The sequence below is a fragment of the Colius striatus genome, chromosome 12 (assembly GCF_028858725.1).
Source record: "Colius striatus isolate bColStr4 chromosome 12, bColStr4.1.hap1, whole genome shotgun sequence".
Lineage (NCBI taxonomy): Eukaryota > Metazoa > Chordata > Aves > Coliiformes > Coliidae > Colius > Colius striatus.
Window position 1 is genome coordinate 16,309,128 of NC_084770.1, and position 15,638 is coordinate 16,324,765.

Below are 15,638 nucleotides of genomic sequence, written 5' to 3' on the forward strand. Positions count from 1 at the left end.
CGGGGCTGGCGGCGAAGGCAGGGCAGGGAAGGGAAGGCAGCTGAGCTCCAGCAGCGTCTGCCCCGGGCACACGGATGCTCGCAGCTCGGCCCCCGCGCCCGCCAGCGTTGTCGGGGGAGTAAAACAAAGACAAGGAAGCATGAGTGTGGGTTCCCGCATACTGTCAGCGCTGTGGTTTAATCAGAGCCAGCTAAAACGACACATGCCAAGTACTTTGAAGAATTAAACAGCAGTGGTCATTTATCTGATAGATACAAGAAAATCAGAACAACTACAGTATAAATGAACATGTAATAATCACTACAAGAGAACACATTGTTTGAAATGTACTCATTTGCTGTAGTTTAAGTTCTTGCAATACTTGGTGGCACTTCTGTTTTGAAGTAAACAGAACCTTTAATATAATGAAGTTCTCTTGCTCAGTAACAAACATGCTCCAGGAATCATAGAAAAGAAGCTGAAATAATGACACACATGTAACCTAAAGGCTCAAGAAGAATCAAACAAATTACTTCCCAATACAAAATACTTCCCAAACCAATCCCACGACTTTGTATAGCTTTGAGTTAGGACTCTGTTCCTGCAGCAGATGAACCTCACAGGTGCCATCGTAATGAACACAATTTGAGACACTGTAACATCTCAAAAAAAAAAGCACTGGCATACTTCTGATTACTAGTCAATTTCTCTTCTTTAAGACAGAGGTGAATTGTGCAACCTACATGGTTAAAGAAGACTGATGTCCCTGGCAGCATCAGCCCAGCTGCATTCACATGCTCTCAGTTCACCCCGGTGCAAAGTCAGAGCGCTGACCTTCCACTTACACACTTCACATAAATAAACCGAACTCTTGTCTTCCCTTTGATGGGAACAACACACTGTGCTTGACATCCACAGTCATTCCTTTCAGCCTTCCAACTTCTAGACAGACTCCACTCATTACCTATTTTTTCTACCACTTAATATCTTTCTTGTTTTAGCATGCTGATCATGTGCAAGCTGATACCCTACTTGTGTTCCTGCTAAGGTAAAATGAGACCAGCTACTCCTGTACTTTTCCATTTACTTCCTGACAGACATTAAAAACCACACACTAACATTAGTCCCTATTTATAAAATCCAACCTAAGACAAACTTAACTATGTTTCCTAATTAGACACTGTGGGGTGCTTCAGTTAGGAATGATTTGGCTCCATAACATTCCTGTGGAGTTTTCTTTCCAGTCCCAGTTTAGGGATTGGAAGTAACAGAACTCAAAGATAGACATGAGGAGTCAACAAGCAGGTTTGCCGTATCACTGGGTTCTGTGCTTTTACAAGAGACCACCTTTGCTGTATGGACACAGTGCTGGTCTGTACAAACAGGAACACTTCTTAAGCCCACAGACTTCAATTTGTTATTAAGTATCTTTTTCCCCTTCTTGTCACTGTCTCCTGGAGCCCTTTCTCTCTAGAGCTCAACTGGGCTATTCCAACTGTGTGTCCTCCCCAAGAGAGGGGTTTAAGAGAACTAGTGTTTGCCCCTTTCAGTTATACCCACATTAACTTTCCATATATAAAATAATTCTTATTAGTGCTTTGTTAACCGTATTGTTGCTACCATTGTAAGCCAGGCAGGATGAATGTGTTCAAAATAGGAAATCAACAATTCTACCACAGGCACTGCCACCCTCTCTACAACAGACTAATAAAATACAGTCAGAACACCATCAGGTTGCCCCTTTCAATGACTACACTGAAGATTCAGTAGTAAAAATCAGCACTTTGAAATTATAAACATGGTCTTGCCTCCTACAAAAAAGTTGATGCTAACTGGTTCACAGCAGACTTTCCAGAAATACTTCTCTAGAAATCAGAACTTCCATCACCTGACTACATGCAGCCAATTTTACCCCTAGGTTTAAAATTCAAATGCAAAGACCCTTGCATGTCTTGAAGCTGATGACACCAAATCTCACTGATCAATAAATGTTTTATCCATTAATACATATATATACAAAGCTTGCATTACTCTTACATTACAAATTTACAATCAATGCAGAAAGAAATGGAAACGCTAATTTATGGGTAGCTTCACACTGGTAACTGGCACAGTCTAAATGACCTCACTCTGTTTTTTATCTGTCCAAGTATCCACTTGCAACTACAGCTGCAGAATGAGTTGTGAAAATTCACTTCTAATGATTATAATATCAGGACAGCATTATCTAATCAGAACAGATGTGTGAAATCATTTCAAAGTGATGACAGTTATGAAATGTTTTGTACTGTATCAGTGTTTAAACTCTGTGTTTAAAGTTTTAAATATACAGAATTAAAGTAACAGTCCTCACATTGCTAGCAGTTGGGAGCTAATTATAAATATACAGTATTGTAACTATAGACTAGCAAGGGCTTGTTCTAAATGAGGCTGGTAACATACACCATTTCAATGAGAACTGAATTAGGATTTCAGATGAGAAAACTACACTTTGTACATTCTCAGCTGGATCACTTTGCAGACTCCCTTACAACAACTCCTTAAAACATGACCCAACTGGGGCAGCATTAAAAGACAGGAACTGAAGGCAAATAAAGGAGATAAAAATCATGTGGAAGGTCTGTAGCAAATATGTGGAAGAGAGGGTTGTCAGATAGTCAGTTGAAGTTAAACACTGAACAACGGAAGTGAATGACAAGGTCAGACAGGTACCCCAAGAGAAAAACAGGACAATGTTAACAGCTTATCAAGAGCATGAGGTGGGAAATGCAGGCTGATATGTGAATTTGGAGACAACCATGCCTGGGAATTTTTGGAGCACCCTTCTCTTTGACAGCCTGGTGCATTTTGCTGAATAACAGCACGATGACCTGCTGCCACAGAGGGTAACGTGAGCTGGACACGCAGTGCAGATCAGCATGGCGTTACTTAGGCACGGAATGAGACGCTGAACTAAGAACAAGGTGCTGGCTTTCTCCTTGTCCATTTTTTAAGCCCAAGAGAGCTGGCTTTGTATTATGAGATGTGAAAGTGCAGGATGACCATCAGAACTGCTATGACAACATGCAACTACTCCCACTGTCCCTCCCCCCAAAATCTGATCCATCACACTATAGAAGTGATTATTCCCACTGAACCCTTTAGGTAATGGAACTCACAACACCAAGTCATACATGCTTTGCTGATACAAAGAGGAAAACATTAGAATTGTACAATTGCTGGTAAAATTGTATTTAATATCATATTTCAGTAACTGGAAAATAGTTCCAATTCTAAGAAGTTGATGACAGGGAAAGAAGGTCATCACGCTGTCTCATGTATCTGAAGATGACTTAAAAGATCTTTTTCGTTTCCAAACCTCATTAAGCAATCAGTACATTTATGAGGCAAATCTGTTGAATGCCTGAAATCCAAGTGAGTTTTAAGGTCTTCAATCTGTCCCGTTGAATATTCACAGTATTGACACAAATAAATCCCTTCAGATAAATGAGAGCTTAAATGCTTGCAATATTCCAACATACCTGAAAAGCCCTTCCCACAGTCATCACAAACATGAGGGAATATTTTGGTGTGTTCAATAGCCACATGCCTGTTGACGTTTGTGTGCAGCCTGCTCCTAAAGCCGCACACTTGGCACACAAAGAAGTTTTTGCATTTGTCAAAACTGATTTTGTTTATGAGGCTGTACTGTCCACGCTCCTTGTTATGATAGCTGTCGCTCAGCTCGATCAGCCGGCAGGCGTGTTCGTTCACCACGTGGCTGTGCAGATCTTCCGGGTCGTTTGTCTCGTGCTCACAGAACTGACACAAATACTGCTCGTCGCAGCTGTGCTCCTGGAAGTGCAGGTACAGCTCACTGCTGGAGGAGAACTGCATATCACACTGCTCACACCAGTAAAGGTGGTCATTGAAGTGAGTGTCTGCGATGTGCTGACTCAGATTCTCAAATATCACCGTTTTGTAATCGCAGTATTTACAGATGTATGGATCCTCCTCGTGTAGTTTTACGTGCTCGATGAGCTGCATTTTGCTGGAGAAGCTTTCTTTACACACTTTGCAGACATGAGTGTCTGTACATGTCTTATGCTTCAGGATCATGTGCTGCTTTAAATCAGAAAAGTACTTGCTATTAAACTCACAGAGCTCACACTTGTATAAGCCACTGCTGTTGGCCCTCAGCAAAGGCCATTTCTGCTGAGCTGTGATATTCAAAGCCTGGTTCTTCTCAAAGATTTTGCAGGTTTCCAAAGGGATTTCCTCTAGGTCCTCAGCTTCCAGCTTCTCAGGTGACACAGTCTGTGTTTCTATATCGTGAACTTCTACAGCATTCACTTCTGTTGTAGATATTTCTACAGTTTGAATATCCAGAGGCTTCTCTTCTTCTGTAGGGCTGTCACTGAATATAGGTGAATCACACAAGTCTCTGCACATTCCATTGTTACCACCTTTATCTGCAGGAGGAAATAAGAGAATAAATGCAAAAGAATAATAATTTAAAAATCCCTGCAAAGCACCTGGGTCTGTATTTAACTTTTCAGTTAGCTGCAGCAGCTTCCAAATTCAAGAAGCAGCTGTTTTTCCCCAGCCAGACTATGTTTTAGTTTAACTAACATATAAATAACAAACTACAAAGCCTTCAGTTCAAAGCCACCAGCCATGCTCTCTCCCGGCTTCCCAGCACCTAAGCTGCAAATACACACTGACCTTTACCTTTATCCTTCTTTTTAGGGTCTGTGTAGTGCAACCCCACAGCGCTTGCATGGGAACCGCTCCACTGCGAAGTCCCAGCGTGCACTGGGCTTCCGTCGTCATCCGTGTCCAGGCTTTGCACAGGACTGTGGAACCTCCCTGCCAAGGGAAAAGAAGAATTTTGCTGTCATCATTTGTCCACACTAGCATCATCATAGTCCTTTGCTTTAGCCGTAGGGCTTACTTACTATTAGCTTACCCTAGTCGCATAAATGTATCCTTATATACTAACTACATCATAACCTATGTTTAAAAAAGTATCAAGAAGCACCTTAGAAATTGTTTCCATAGGTACAAAAGACAACAAAGTATTTCAAAAGGTCACAACTCTTGCCTTTAAAATTTAAGGAAAAGACACAGGCATTTGATTATACTGAAAAAAACTCCTTAAAATCCATAAATGAAACTTAACATTTCAAAGAAAATTTAGAAAAAAATCATAACTATTGCTGGACATCACATTTTTAAAATGTAATACTTTCTAAGATTTCTAGAGACTTGCTGGCTAACTTATTAGAATGGAAAGAAAAATAAATGTAATCAAAATCCATCCTCACATTTGCTCTGCTAAACTTTACATCCAGTAGTGGATGTTTTATAAAAGAGCATTTTGTGTTCCGTAGGTACGAGTATGGCTCGATGGTAAATTCCATCTGAACTCTTTATTTACATCAGGTTTACAGTACCTAGCTAGCAGATATTTACTTAAAGAGGTCTAATGATTGTTATAAATGGTGCAAAACTGAAGGATCATTTTTTTTTCATCACCGTTTCTACTTTGAAAACTGTATTTCAATCATATCAATTAAGCAACCTTCCATCAGTCTAAGGTATATCAGATTACGATCCTCAGAAGTCACCTGCTACGTCTCTTTTACCCTATTTACTCCTATGTCTAGGAGCGTGGCATATTTAGTAAAGAACTGCAGAACAAGGCCCCAAAATGTAGTCTTACCTCTATTTTCTGAAAACTTTATATCTGGCTGTTTCATGGAACAGACGCTGTAGCAGTGGTCTGAAAAAATCCCACTGTTGTCAATGTATTTGCTTGCACCCGAGGAATCTAAACCAAACAAACAAACAAGTGAGTTTTAAAGCTGACACACAGATATAACTACAGATATATTTAATGCTCACTATCTTCACTGGACAGCTTTTACTTCTTGTGTTGGGAAAACTCTGTGCTGGTACCATTCCAGTTGCTATCAACTCTCAGTTCTTTCAGCTGCCCTGATGTTTGGAGTACCAGATACAATCATTACCAAATGCTGCTCCCACAGAAGGACACTCCTAAATTTTGAAGAATTCCACCCCTTGTATGTTAGTAGAATCATCTTCATCCTGTAGCTTAAGCAAGTTTCCCCATGTGCAAGGAGTCCAGAACAAACCCATTCAGACGCGCTGACTGAAAGCATATGAAAGGGAGCTTGTGGAGGGGGCACTCAACCAAAGCTTCCCATGCCACTCTTTATCTTACTCATTCTCCCCCTTTTAGCACACATGGTCCCTTCTCATCCAGAAATCCTTCTGAGAAAAAAATACACTTGCTGAAATGTACATAACTCAAAGACTAGGCTGACCTGAGTATCGAGAAGGGTGTAGAGTCTTCCTTTTCCGCTTCTTTGGATGTTCATTCATTTTGTATCGTCTGAATTAATTGTGAAGTGAACACATTCAAGCATTAGTCTGGTTTGTATCTTTCACAACTTTATAAAACAGTAAAAACCTTCTGAAAACCCAGATATTAAATACAAAAAGTTTTTTGCTGCTCCCCTTCCTCTGCTGCCAGCCCATTTTGTTCCAGTTAAGAACACATTACATGCACACAACTACTGCAGTCTCCTTTCACATTCCCATCCTGCAACAAAAGGAGGTTCACCATAAAGACCGAGAGGTCAGGATTCCAGGCACTCAAGCACTATGAGGCACCTCTAGCACCCTGTTGCCTTTTGTCAAAGACCAGACAGTCTGAGCCAGAGTCCTTCACATAAACTTTTAACATTGAAAAGACTAAGAGAAGTGGTGTTCTCTTACCAAAAATCCTAGACTCTTCAGTATCGGCAAGCAGAACAGCTAAGAAGCTGATGGCTGTACAGCTTTCAAACGTAGTGAATACATCATCTTAAGAAGATTTTCATCTGTAGAGTAACAGCGTTTTAAAATACTTTAGAACTTGAGCACAAAATGAAGAGAATCAGATATGCAAACACTACAAAGAATGAACTATGGAAACTGAAGCTAGGAAACAACATAAAAAGCTGATATGAATTTTGTTTTAGGCTACCAAAATAGCTGCAAAGGTAGCTGTGTGAGATTGTTTTCCTTTTGTCCCTGGTTAGTCAGCTTTTGCTGTACTTCAGAGCTCCTGATAACAGGAACACTAAACAGACAACACTAAAATACTTGAGGTATATACTGTGCAAATAGCTCTGAAGAAGAAAGGGCTGCAGACCTGGCATCTGATGTGATTACTGTAACACTAGAACATGTATAGGCCCAAGACCTTCTAGAGCCAATGCTGTCTACTAGAGGTGAGAGCAGGGAAAAAAGGCTCCTCATGAAGTAAAGACTTTTCTCAGGAAATTAAATAATTGGTCTGAATTCAAATTTTAAGAGAACAACACAGAAAAAACTTTTTTTTCAGCATTATATCATGGTCTAGAAATATCAAATAGTTTCATCACCTTTTCTAACTGTGAAGGAGGAACCTACACTACATTGACACCAAGATGTACTCCAGTTAGCACGGCTCAATCTTTCCCTCGCGGCCGACCCCGCAGGACAGTCACGCCTGCCTTCTGCAGCGGCTGCCCCCGCGGCCATGGGATAAAGCTCACACAGGCCCTAAAAACGGCTCTCCTCGGTTCCCCCCGCCGAGCCGGCCGCGGCCCGTGCGGAGGCCGGAGCCGAGGGCCGCAGCGGGAAAGCACGAACAACGGCGCGGCAAACACGCCGCTCCGCCCCACACCCGCCCCCGAGGCGGCGGCCGGGAAGCCGCAGGCGGCGGCGAGGCGCGGAGCCGGGGGCAGGGGCGAGGCCGCGGCCACGCTGCCGAATGCGGGAGAGGGCCCGGCCCCGGGCCGCCGCCGGGGAGCGCCGCAGGCCCGGCCCCGCCTCAGCGCGGGCAGCGGCGCGCGGGGCCGAGGGCGCCGCGGAGCGTGAGTCATTTGTCACTCCGTGCGCGGCGCACGAGGGGCGGCGGGCGCGCCCCGAGCCCCGGGGCGGCGGGCTCGCGTTTCAAATGGCGCCGAGGCGCCGGCTAAGATGGGCGCGGGTGCGGGGCGGCGGTCAGCGGCGCGCGGGCCGCGCCCGGCGGGGCGAAAGACTGGAGGAAGGCGGGCGCGGGCCGAGCCACGGGGCGCTCCGGGCGCTGCCGGCGGCCGCTCCCCTCCTGCCGCGCCGCCGGGACTCACCTTGGGCTCCGCGCCCGGCCCCGGGCCGCCGCCGCCTCCGGACGCGGCGCTCCCCGCCGGCGAAGTGGCGGGGCGGGCCGCGCCGCAGCTGCCCCCACGGCGCCCCCTGGCGGCCGCGCCCCTGCCTCCCGACCCTCGCCGACGCCATAGCAACGGGGGGGTCGGAAAATTAACCTTTAATTCTTCATTTCATTTCTTCAGCGCGGGCAGCACCTGGCCTAATTTTAGAAAGGGCCCGTGGGTGCCATCACCATACGAAAGTTACTATTTCACACAAGGGACACTGTCGTGTCAGAGACAGAACCTTGTAATGCACAAACTCACATTTTGTATCAAGATAGAAGCTGCTTCTTGCAGCTGCTGTATAGGAAAATCAATAAGCAACTTTCTCCTTTTCACCATTTTCCATGTTAACAATCACAAAAGAATCCCCCTTCTTGGTAACTTCATCTTTACTTTTCTCTAGCATAAGAAAGAACAATCAGTTTTATTTCTCCACAAAGCAGAATATTTCAAACAGGATCTTATTATTGTGGAAAATGAGTAATTTATTTTGAAGAATTGATGGAGAACACAGCAATCAGTTTGAGGACTTAAAACACATCATGCAATTTTACCAAGCATTTAATTCATTGAACTATTCTGCTGTGGCCTCGCTTGAAGTTTTTTAAGATCAAGTATTAAGATCTTAAGTATTTTACAACCAAGCTTTCAATTAGCTAAGAATTCACAACATCCCTGGTTGTGTTGTCCCAGTGGTCAGTAAAAAAGAAATTATACTCTGTTTTATTCATTAGCTAGAAGTTGAGACTGGAGTTACTTCTGTATATAAAACCCTTCTTACAGCCTTTGTCCTGAAAGTGGCCAACAAATCTTTAAGGTGATGCAGTTTGGTTAGAGATACTCAGAAACAGCTTAATCCTATGATCACACAGCAGCTTTGATGGCAAGTGGCATGAATATAAAGGTATCCTCTTAAAAACACACTGCTGAGCCCTCAGAAATTCAATCGATGTGGTATCTATTATCTCCTGAGATGAATTACCAACCAAACAAAATCCTGTCATCTCAGTTCAGTTTGTGCTGTGCTGTTTATTCCAGCCATAGGAGCCGAGGTTGCTCCATGAGAGTTTGTGTTAAAGTTCTCACAAATTTGCTATAGGCACCCAAATGGGTGGGTGCCAACCTATTTCTTCCTGTATTCAATAATGTTTTCTGTGTAAATATTCCCCAAAAAAGTGCTTTCCCAAGTTCCCAGAGGAGGGCAGCAATGAGAACTTAAAAATTCAATTTGCCAAGGGAAAGGAAAAACAAACACAAACAAAACAAACCCTTCGCTTTGAATTTAGTCCTGCTAAGACAAACTTAGGCTAAACAAAGCATAATACATCTGTACCTTTTAATTGATGATTTCTTCTCCACACAAAGCAGTGCAGCCCAACAACACCTACATCAGACAAAAAGACAAGAAAAACATCTGAGAAGGATCCCCTTTGAAGCCACAGATCCAGTTCAAAGTCACAGGCATCAAACAGTCATATCAAAGCTTTGGAAAGAAAGTCTCATTTTTCTAAGTCATGACATGCTTGGGATGTTAAGGGAGCTCTGGGTCAGGTTTTAATCATTCAGAACCCATTCCAACTGGAAAGAGAGAAAAGCCTGTGTGATAGTCACCTGATTGTTTCAACAGGCAACACAAATGATGTTAATTTCAATTTGCAGATGTATTTTTATGGAAGAATAAACCCTTTCTTCAATAAATACAGTAAGTACAGCTCATTATGAACTTTTCAGAAGGTATATTTGTGAGAAAGGACATATAGGAGGTTATCCGAGGCACCTGGTCTAGCATCAGTTTTCTTGCACTTTTGTTACATGTTCACATTTTGGATCAAGTCCTTCTAATGCAGCTTGGAAAACAGACTGACTTCTGAGCATAAAATCAGGAGGGCTGATTGAGATTCCATGCTAAAGCAAACTGCCCCAATTACAAATCATTCTTTTGTTTCACCAGCATTATTTTGCAAGTTTTCTGTATTTTTGACACTACAGGGATCCAGATTTACAGACTTTACTGCCTCTCCCACCAAATAATCACACCATGGTAATGGCAATGAAGTGTAAAATTTGCATTTGAACAAGAACTGATGATCTCCTTACCCCGAGCCATCTCCTGTGCATTTAAAACAACCCATAACCATTTATTTCATAGTTATTACGCTGTAACAAACAGAAGTCTAATCTCTTCAGTAGGTCAGTAACCTGAACTACTTCAAAAAGTAGTTTCATCACTAGTTTCATATGCTCTCTCCAGACCAGAGGTCAGCTTAAGCATCAAATTAAGCGTAAGAGTAACAATGTCCACCTTTTGTGATGGAGTCTGATCCAATGCTGATGGAGCACCTGCTGGAATCTAACTCTTCAAAGCTACACAGTGGGCATCTGAAACAGAATTGACCAGTGTACAAAGTTTAAAGCTTACTGGGGACAAAGATGTTTAGAAGTGACCTGATTAAAAAACCCTGACACTTCTGTCATCCTTCCAAGAAAGTAAAATTTTCACAACAATCTGTTGGCAACTGAAGTCCAAAGTAGACTAACGTGCCCACAGAAGCAATTCCATCACAGCCCCATGCTCTTATACTTGTTGCCAAGAAAGTTTTCAAATATGTTACTCCCTCTTTCAAAAATTAGTATTGGATACAAAAATACTTGGTTTAGTTGAAGTATTTTGCTTTGGTAATGAAAGCATGAAGGATATTTTTTTAAAGCAAACCATTTTGATTTAGCAGGGAGACTTGAAAACCATCCAGATCAAACTGTTCAGTGACATCTGCTCTCTTATCACAACCTTTACTTTCCACATCTGAAAAGAGCTACTTCTGAGAATCGACATGCACAAGAATGAATGCCACATGCATCTAGGACATCCCACCTGTAAACGATGCAAATTCCATTTCTGTTCCCCCCTAACTGAGGTTCACAATTTCTGTCTCCTTTCTTCCAGCCTTTTTTGAAAGCAGAGCTGCAACACCAAATCACACATCCAGGACTGAAGATTCTTTAAATTCTCACTTCAGAATTCACAAGTGTACCAACCACATTCTTTTAATTGTTAGTATATACATTGACACTCAAAAGTGTGAAAAAAACAAACAAAATATTTTTGTTTAATAAACACCATGTGATACAGAGCACAAAGATAAATAAAAAGCAGACTTTGTACAGTTTCCCATGAACATGAACTACAATAAGTATCATAGGCCAAACTTTTGTTACTTGAGTAGCACAGAAGAGGGGAAAAAAGGGTTGTGGGTTGTTTTGTTTCTTCAAAAAGTACTGCAAGACTATTCTCAGTATGACAATACATGCATCTTGCTGCATCTTATGTTTTGGCCCATTATTACTAAAAATGTCTTGCTTTCTAACTACATTACCACAGAATGACATACACATGGCAACAGTTCCCCCTCCCCCCAAAAATAGTGGTTATTTCAAAGATAATTGTCTCATTTGTAAAAGGTATTTCAAACGCTGGTGGGTGTTTATACTCTCCTTTTGATGCAGACATGTAACTGCTGCCAGCTTCAACAAAGTTACATAAAAGCATCATGAGATTCCACCCTCCTGGGCTCTATTTATCCGAAATGCCAGCAGGATGCTAGGCTGCCTTAGGAAGAGCATTAACTGGTAAGAAAGATGAGACTTCATCCCACCCCTCTATTCAGCACTGGTGAGGCCCTCTCTGGAGTGCTGGGGCCTGTGCTGGGCTCCCCAGTATGAGCCAGACACGGATATACTAGAATGGGTCCAGTGAAGGGCCATTAAGATGAGGGATAGGAGAAGAGGTTTAGAGAGGCAGGATTGTTTAGCCTGGTGAAGAGAAAGCTCAAGGGGCATCTTGTCAATGTACATACACACTTGACGGAGAAGAATAAAGATGACAGGCAAGGCTTTTCTCAGTGCTGCCCACTGAAAGGCCATCAGGCAATGAAATATTTTAAAAAATAATATGAACATTAAGAAAAAAACCCTTTTACTGTGGACTCTTCTTTCTTGGACTCTAAACACCCCTGGACAATGTCCTGGGCAACCCACTCTAACTGATTCTGCTTTGAACAAGGTCGTTGGACTAGATCTCCAAAGGTTTTTGCCAACCTCAATGACTCCCTGCGGCTGAAAATTCTGGCAATTGAGATGCCAGTTGCAATGACAACAATGCTTTCAAAATTTCAAGCCTGAGAATCCAGCACATCAGACTGCAGCCATATGTATTTTTAAATCCTTTTCTCCACTGTGAAAGAGGTCTTTGACAGTGTATGTGGATATTCACAATTAAACAACTTAGAGGTGTGAGGCAAGGAGAAAGGATGACACTCCCAGATGATGAATTATACTTTTATCTTCACAAGGAAAGATGAAGAATTTGGACCACAGTGGCTCTAAGACAACAGGGAGGATTTGTCACTTCCTTTTCTTCCCCCTGCCTCAAATGAAACAAGACAACTTCAGACAGCCTGGGGCAGTTAATTCAAGACACAGAACAGTATTAATAAAGCCTGGAAATGGATTTGAAGTAGTTAAACGGAAGAAACAAGGCAGAATGAGATTGCAGCTATGGATATCCACGTTTTGGCTCTCGAGGATTAACTGAACTACAACAAACACGAAACAGCTGCTTCTTGAATTAGGTTTTCTATTATTTCAGCAATACCATTAAATCAGGTTTAACTGTGATTAGTTTTATTACTGGAACTAGTTCCCAACAAAACTGATGCAGTTACACTGAACTAAATGGTTCGTAAACCAGTTTAATAGCTACTGGAGATCTGGCACTAGACTTTCAGAGAGAGTCAAGATAGAATAGTATATTTTTGGCCTTCCTTGTGCTGAAGGAATATTGCATCACATACAGAAGTGACAGTAAGGACACTTAAACCTGACACATTTATACAAACCAAGGGGGACACTAGCTTCAAAGTACAGGCAGAGCATTGCTTCAATTGATTCAATTGACACTAATATTTTACGTTGTTCTTTATGTTGTTTCATGTCTCTTCAGTGGAGAGGGAAGGGAAGAGAGAGGGACAGAGGAATCAGCCTCTGGTTTGGAGTCAGGAGTGCTAACCCAGTAAGACCTCATACTTTTAAGAGTTTATCCCATAAAGCTCACTAGTCAAGAATACTGTATTGCAAGTTAAGAACAACTATTTTTCCTGAGTGTGGGTTCAACAGGTCTTAATCTGTGAAAGAAGAAGAAGAGGAAACATTTAAACTAGCAAGCAGCAAAAATCCTGGAAGCCTCAAGAATGAAAGTAACTACAGGCAAGATTACAGTAGTTAGAAATTGGAGAGCTTGAAAGGCTAGATAACAGACTATTTCGAAGCAGAATTGTCAAGTGTTTAACTGAGTTGCTAGTAAACATTCCTCTCATTAAGAAAACACCTTTCATGCTGAATAAGTCATCTGGAACTTTATTATACATATAATCTAATTCTGATTTCATATGCTGTTGTGAACCTAGAGTAATTCTGATGAAGTCAATGTAATATCAGCATAAAGTGAAATCAGAATTGCTCAACAAAAAAAAAAAAAGGAAAAATATCACAGCACCTATAGACTGAGACAGTGTATGCAGATAGTTTTTGGTTGGCTTCCCTTCATTCATAGATGTAAAAAGTGAAGTCCCCGCAAAACCCATCGCACTGCAGGGGTGGTGAGCTACACATTTTGGACAGATAGAGCCTTACCTAAACTGAGACATCTTTCAGCACAAAAAAAAAGATACAAATTCATTATTTGTACGAAACATGTATTGCAAAATTCAATTGGGATTCAACAATCCGCAACAACATCCACAGCTATATCATTAAAAAAAAAACAAACCCAAAAACAAGTGTGGTTCTTCTTCCATTCAAGTAAAACAAGAGAAAGAAGTTAAAGGAAAAAAATTAAATCTTAGAAGCAGCAAGTTACAATTCTTTCTGTAATACCACACCATTTTCATTAACTTGAAGCATTTTCAAGATGTCAAAGACATCAACAAAATAGTGATTTCAAGTGGCATTTTTGATATTTGTTTTCTGAATGGGTCCAGCCCAGGTCTGCAACCTGTACAGACAAGCAAAACAGGAGAACTCACAATTATTATTAAGAACAGACATTGGAACATGCCAGTTATAAAATGACAAAGCAAAGAAAATATCTTCCAATTGTCAACAAATGTGGGCTACTGACCACTGAAGGGCATTTAATATTTCACATCAAAGAAAGTTGGACAAAACCAACAAACAACCCTCTGAACTACCAACAGCAGGGTCATCACATACAAAGTTTTCTACAAGCTTGGTAATTTTTTGCCCTTAATATGCTGCCTTATATCTTCTCCACAAGATGCCAAACCACTAACAATTTTGGTTTTATTGAAATGCTTTTTATTTTAGAAATGATACTGAAAGCCTTTTTTTACCTATGAATAAACCCCACTAATGCACCCTTCCAGAACAGAAAATGTGCATATGTAAGTTAGTACAGGTACTTTTTCTGCTGCCTTTAGGGAAGCAAAGAACATACTTTTAAGAAAAACTAATCATCAGCAGCCTGTTCTGTCATTAAATCAAACAGTTTCACAGTTGAAAAAGCTACTGTTTTTCAATTTGTACTTCACTAAATCACCATTTCCTAATGCTTCGTAATACAACATATGGCCCGACCCTGGGCTCCTTGCTCTAGTAGTACTACCAAGAAAATTCTGCAAAAGTAAGGTGTTTGGATTCAATTCATGCTCAAAATAAGCTACTTAGTGTTTTCTGCAGCTGATTCTCAGAATTAAGGGAATATTTTCCAAATCTCTGTGAATTAGGAACAGTTAAAAACAAAAAATCAATGTTGCAAGCAATCTGTGTAAAAATCTAGAGCCCAGTTACAGGTTGTTTCACAGTCTGTAAGCAGATCTTATTTCTGATCCTGAGAACAGGGGACATCCTCTTGTTTACACCAATGTAAGTAAATAGTATCTCCACTATCTTCAGCGAAGTTACATCAGTACAAAACTGGCATAACATGATAATCAGGGTTGAAGACTTTGAAGATGAAAAAACACACCTTTTTTTTCCCCCTGAAACACTGACTGAATGTTTTTCAAATGCATATCATAGTTGTGGCAAGAACAACTGCTTAAAGCCCACAAGCTTCTCCTACTTTCTTTTAAAGGCTATAACTATCCCAAATGATATTATGTCTGTATCGTTATGAAGCTTTCTTTCTTTTGCCATGTGATGTTCATAACTTCGACAGCTTGTGCACAGCATTTAATTGCAGTAACTTTTGGAAACAGGGTTTGACTCTTCATACCTTTCTGTTTGTGCAAAAAGGGTGCAGAACGCTATATGCTTGAACTGAAATACATTATACTCATATTTACAGAAGTAAATCACTAGGAAGTGGCAAAGTACAAGAGAAGGTGGGCTCATAAAATCCATAATATCTTTTCATCT

The 15,638-nt window shown here is 41.3% G+C and overlaps 1 protein-coding gene across 4 annotated transcripts; it reads right to left on the bottom strand.

The window, feature by feature from the left end:
* Positions 1-144: 144 nt before the first annotated feature.
* On the bottom strand, positions 145-11,116 carry ZNF639 (zinc finger protein 639). 4 transcript variants are annotated; one of them, XM_062005848.1, is made up of 7 exons: positions 10,507-11,116; positions 9,538-9,588; positions 6,763-6,866; positions 6,309-6,376; positions 5,684-5,791; positions 4,690-4,827; positions 145-4,430 (listed from the first exon to the last, which is right to left on the bottom strand). In XM_062005848.1, exons 4-7 carry the CDS (start codon positions 6,364-6,366, stop codon positions 3,283-3,285), a joined length of 1,452 nt encoding a protein of 483 aa, XP_061861832.1. In that variant the 5' UTR covers positions 6,367-6,376; positions 6,763-6,866; positions 9,538-9,588; positions 10,507-11,116; the 3' UTR covers positions 145-3,282. The 4 variants fall into 4 exon arrangements, with proteins under 4 accessions (XP_061861832.1, XP_061861829.1, XP_061861830.1 ...); XM_062005845.1 differs by having other exon boundaries at positions 4,684-4,827; XM_062005846.1 differs by lacking the exons at positions 9,538-9,588; positions 10,507-11,116 and adding an exon at positions 8,142-8,218 and having other exon boundaries at positions 4,684-4,827.
* Between the last annotated feature and the right edge of the window lie 4,522 nt (positions 11,117-15,638).

Bases quoted from the DNA above. Each gene is read 5' to 3' on its own strand.
- ZNF639 (XM_062005845.1), bottom strand. From the start codon at position 6,366: ATGAATGAACATCCAAAGAAGCGGAAAAGGAAGACTCTACACCCTTCT. The intron at 5,792-6,308 runs GTCAGCCTAGTC...TGTTTGGTTTAG, and splicing joins ACACCCTTCTCGATACTCAG to ATTCCTCGGGTGCAAGCAAA. The intron at 4,828-5,683 runs GTAAGACTACAT...TTCCCTTGGCAG, and splicing joins AAAGTTTTCAGAAAATAGAG to GGAGGTTCCACAGTCCTGTG.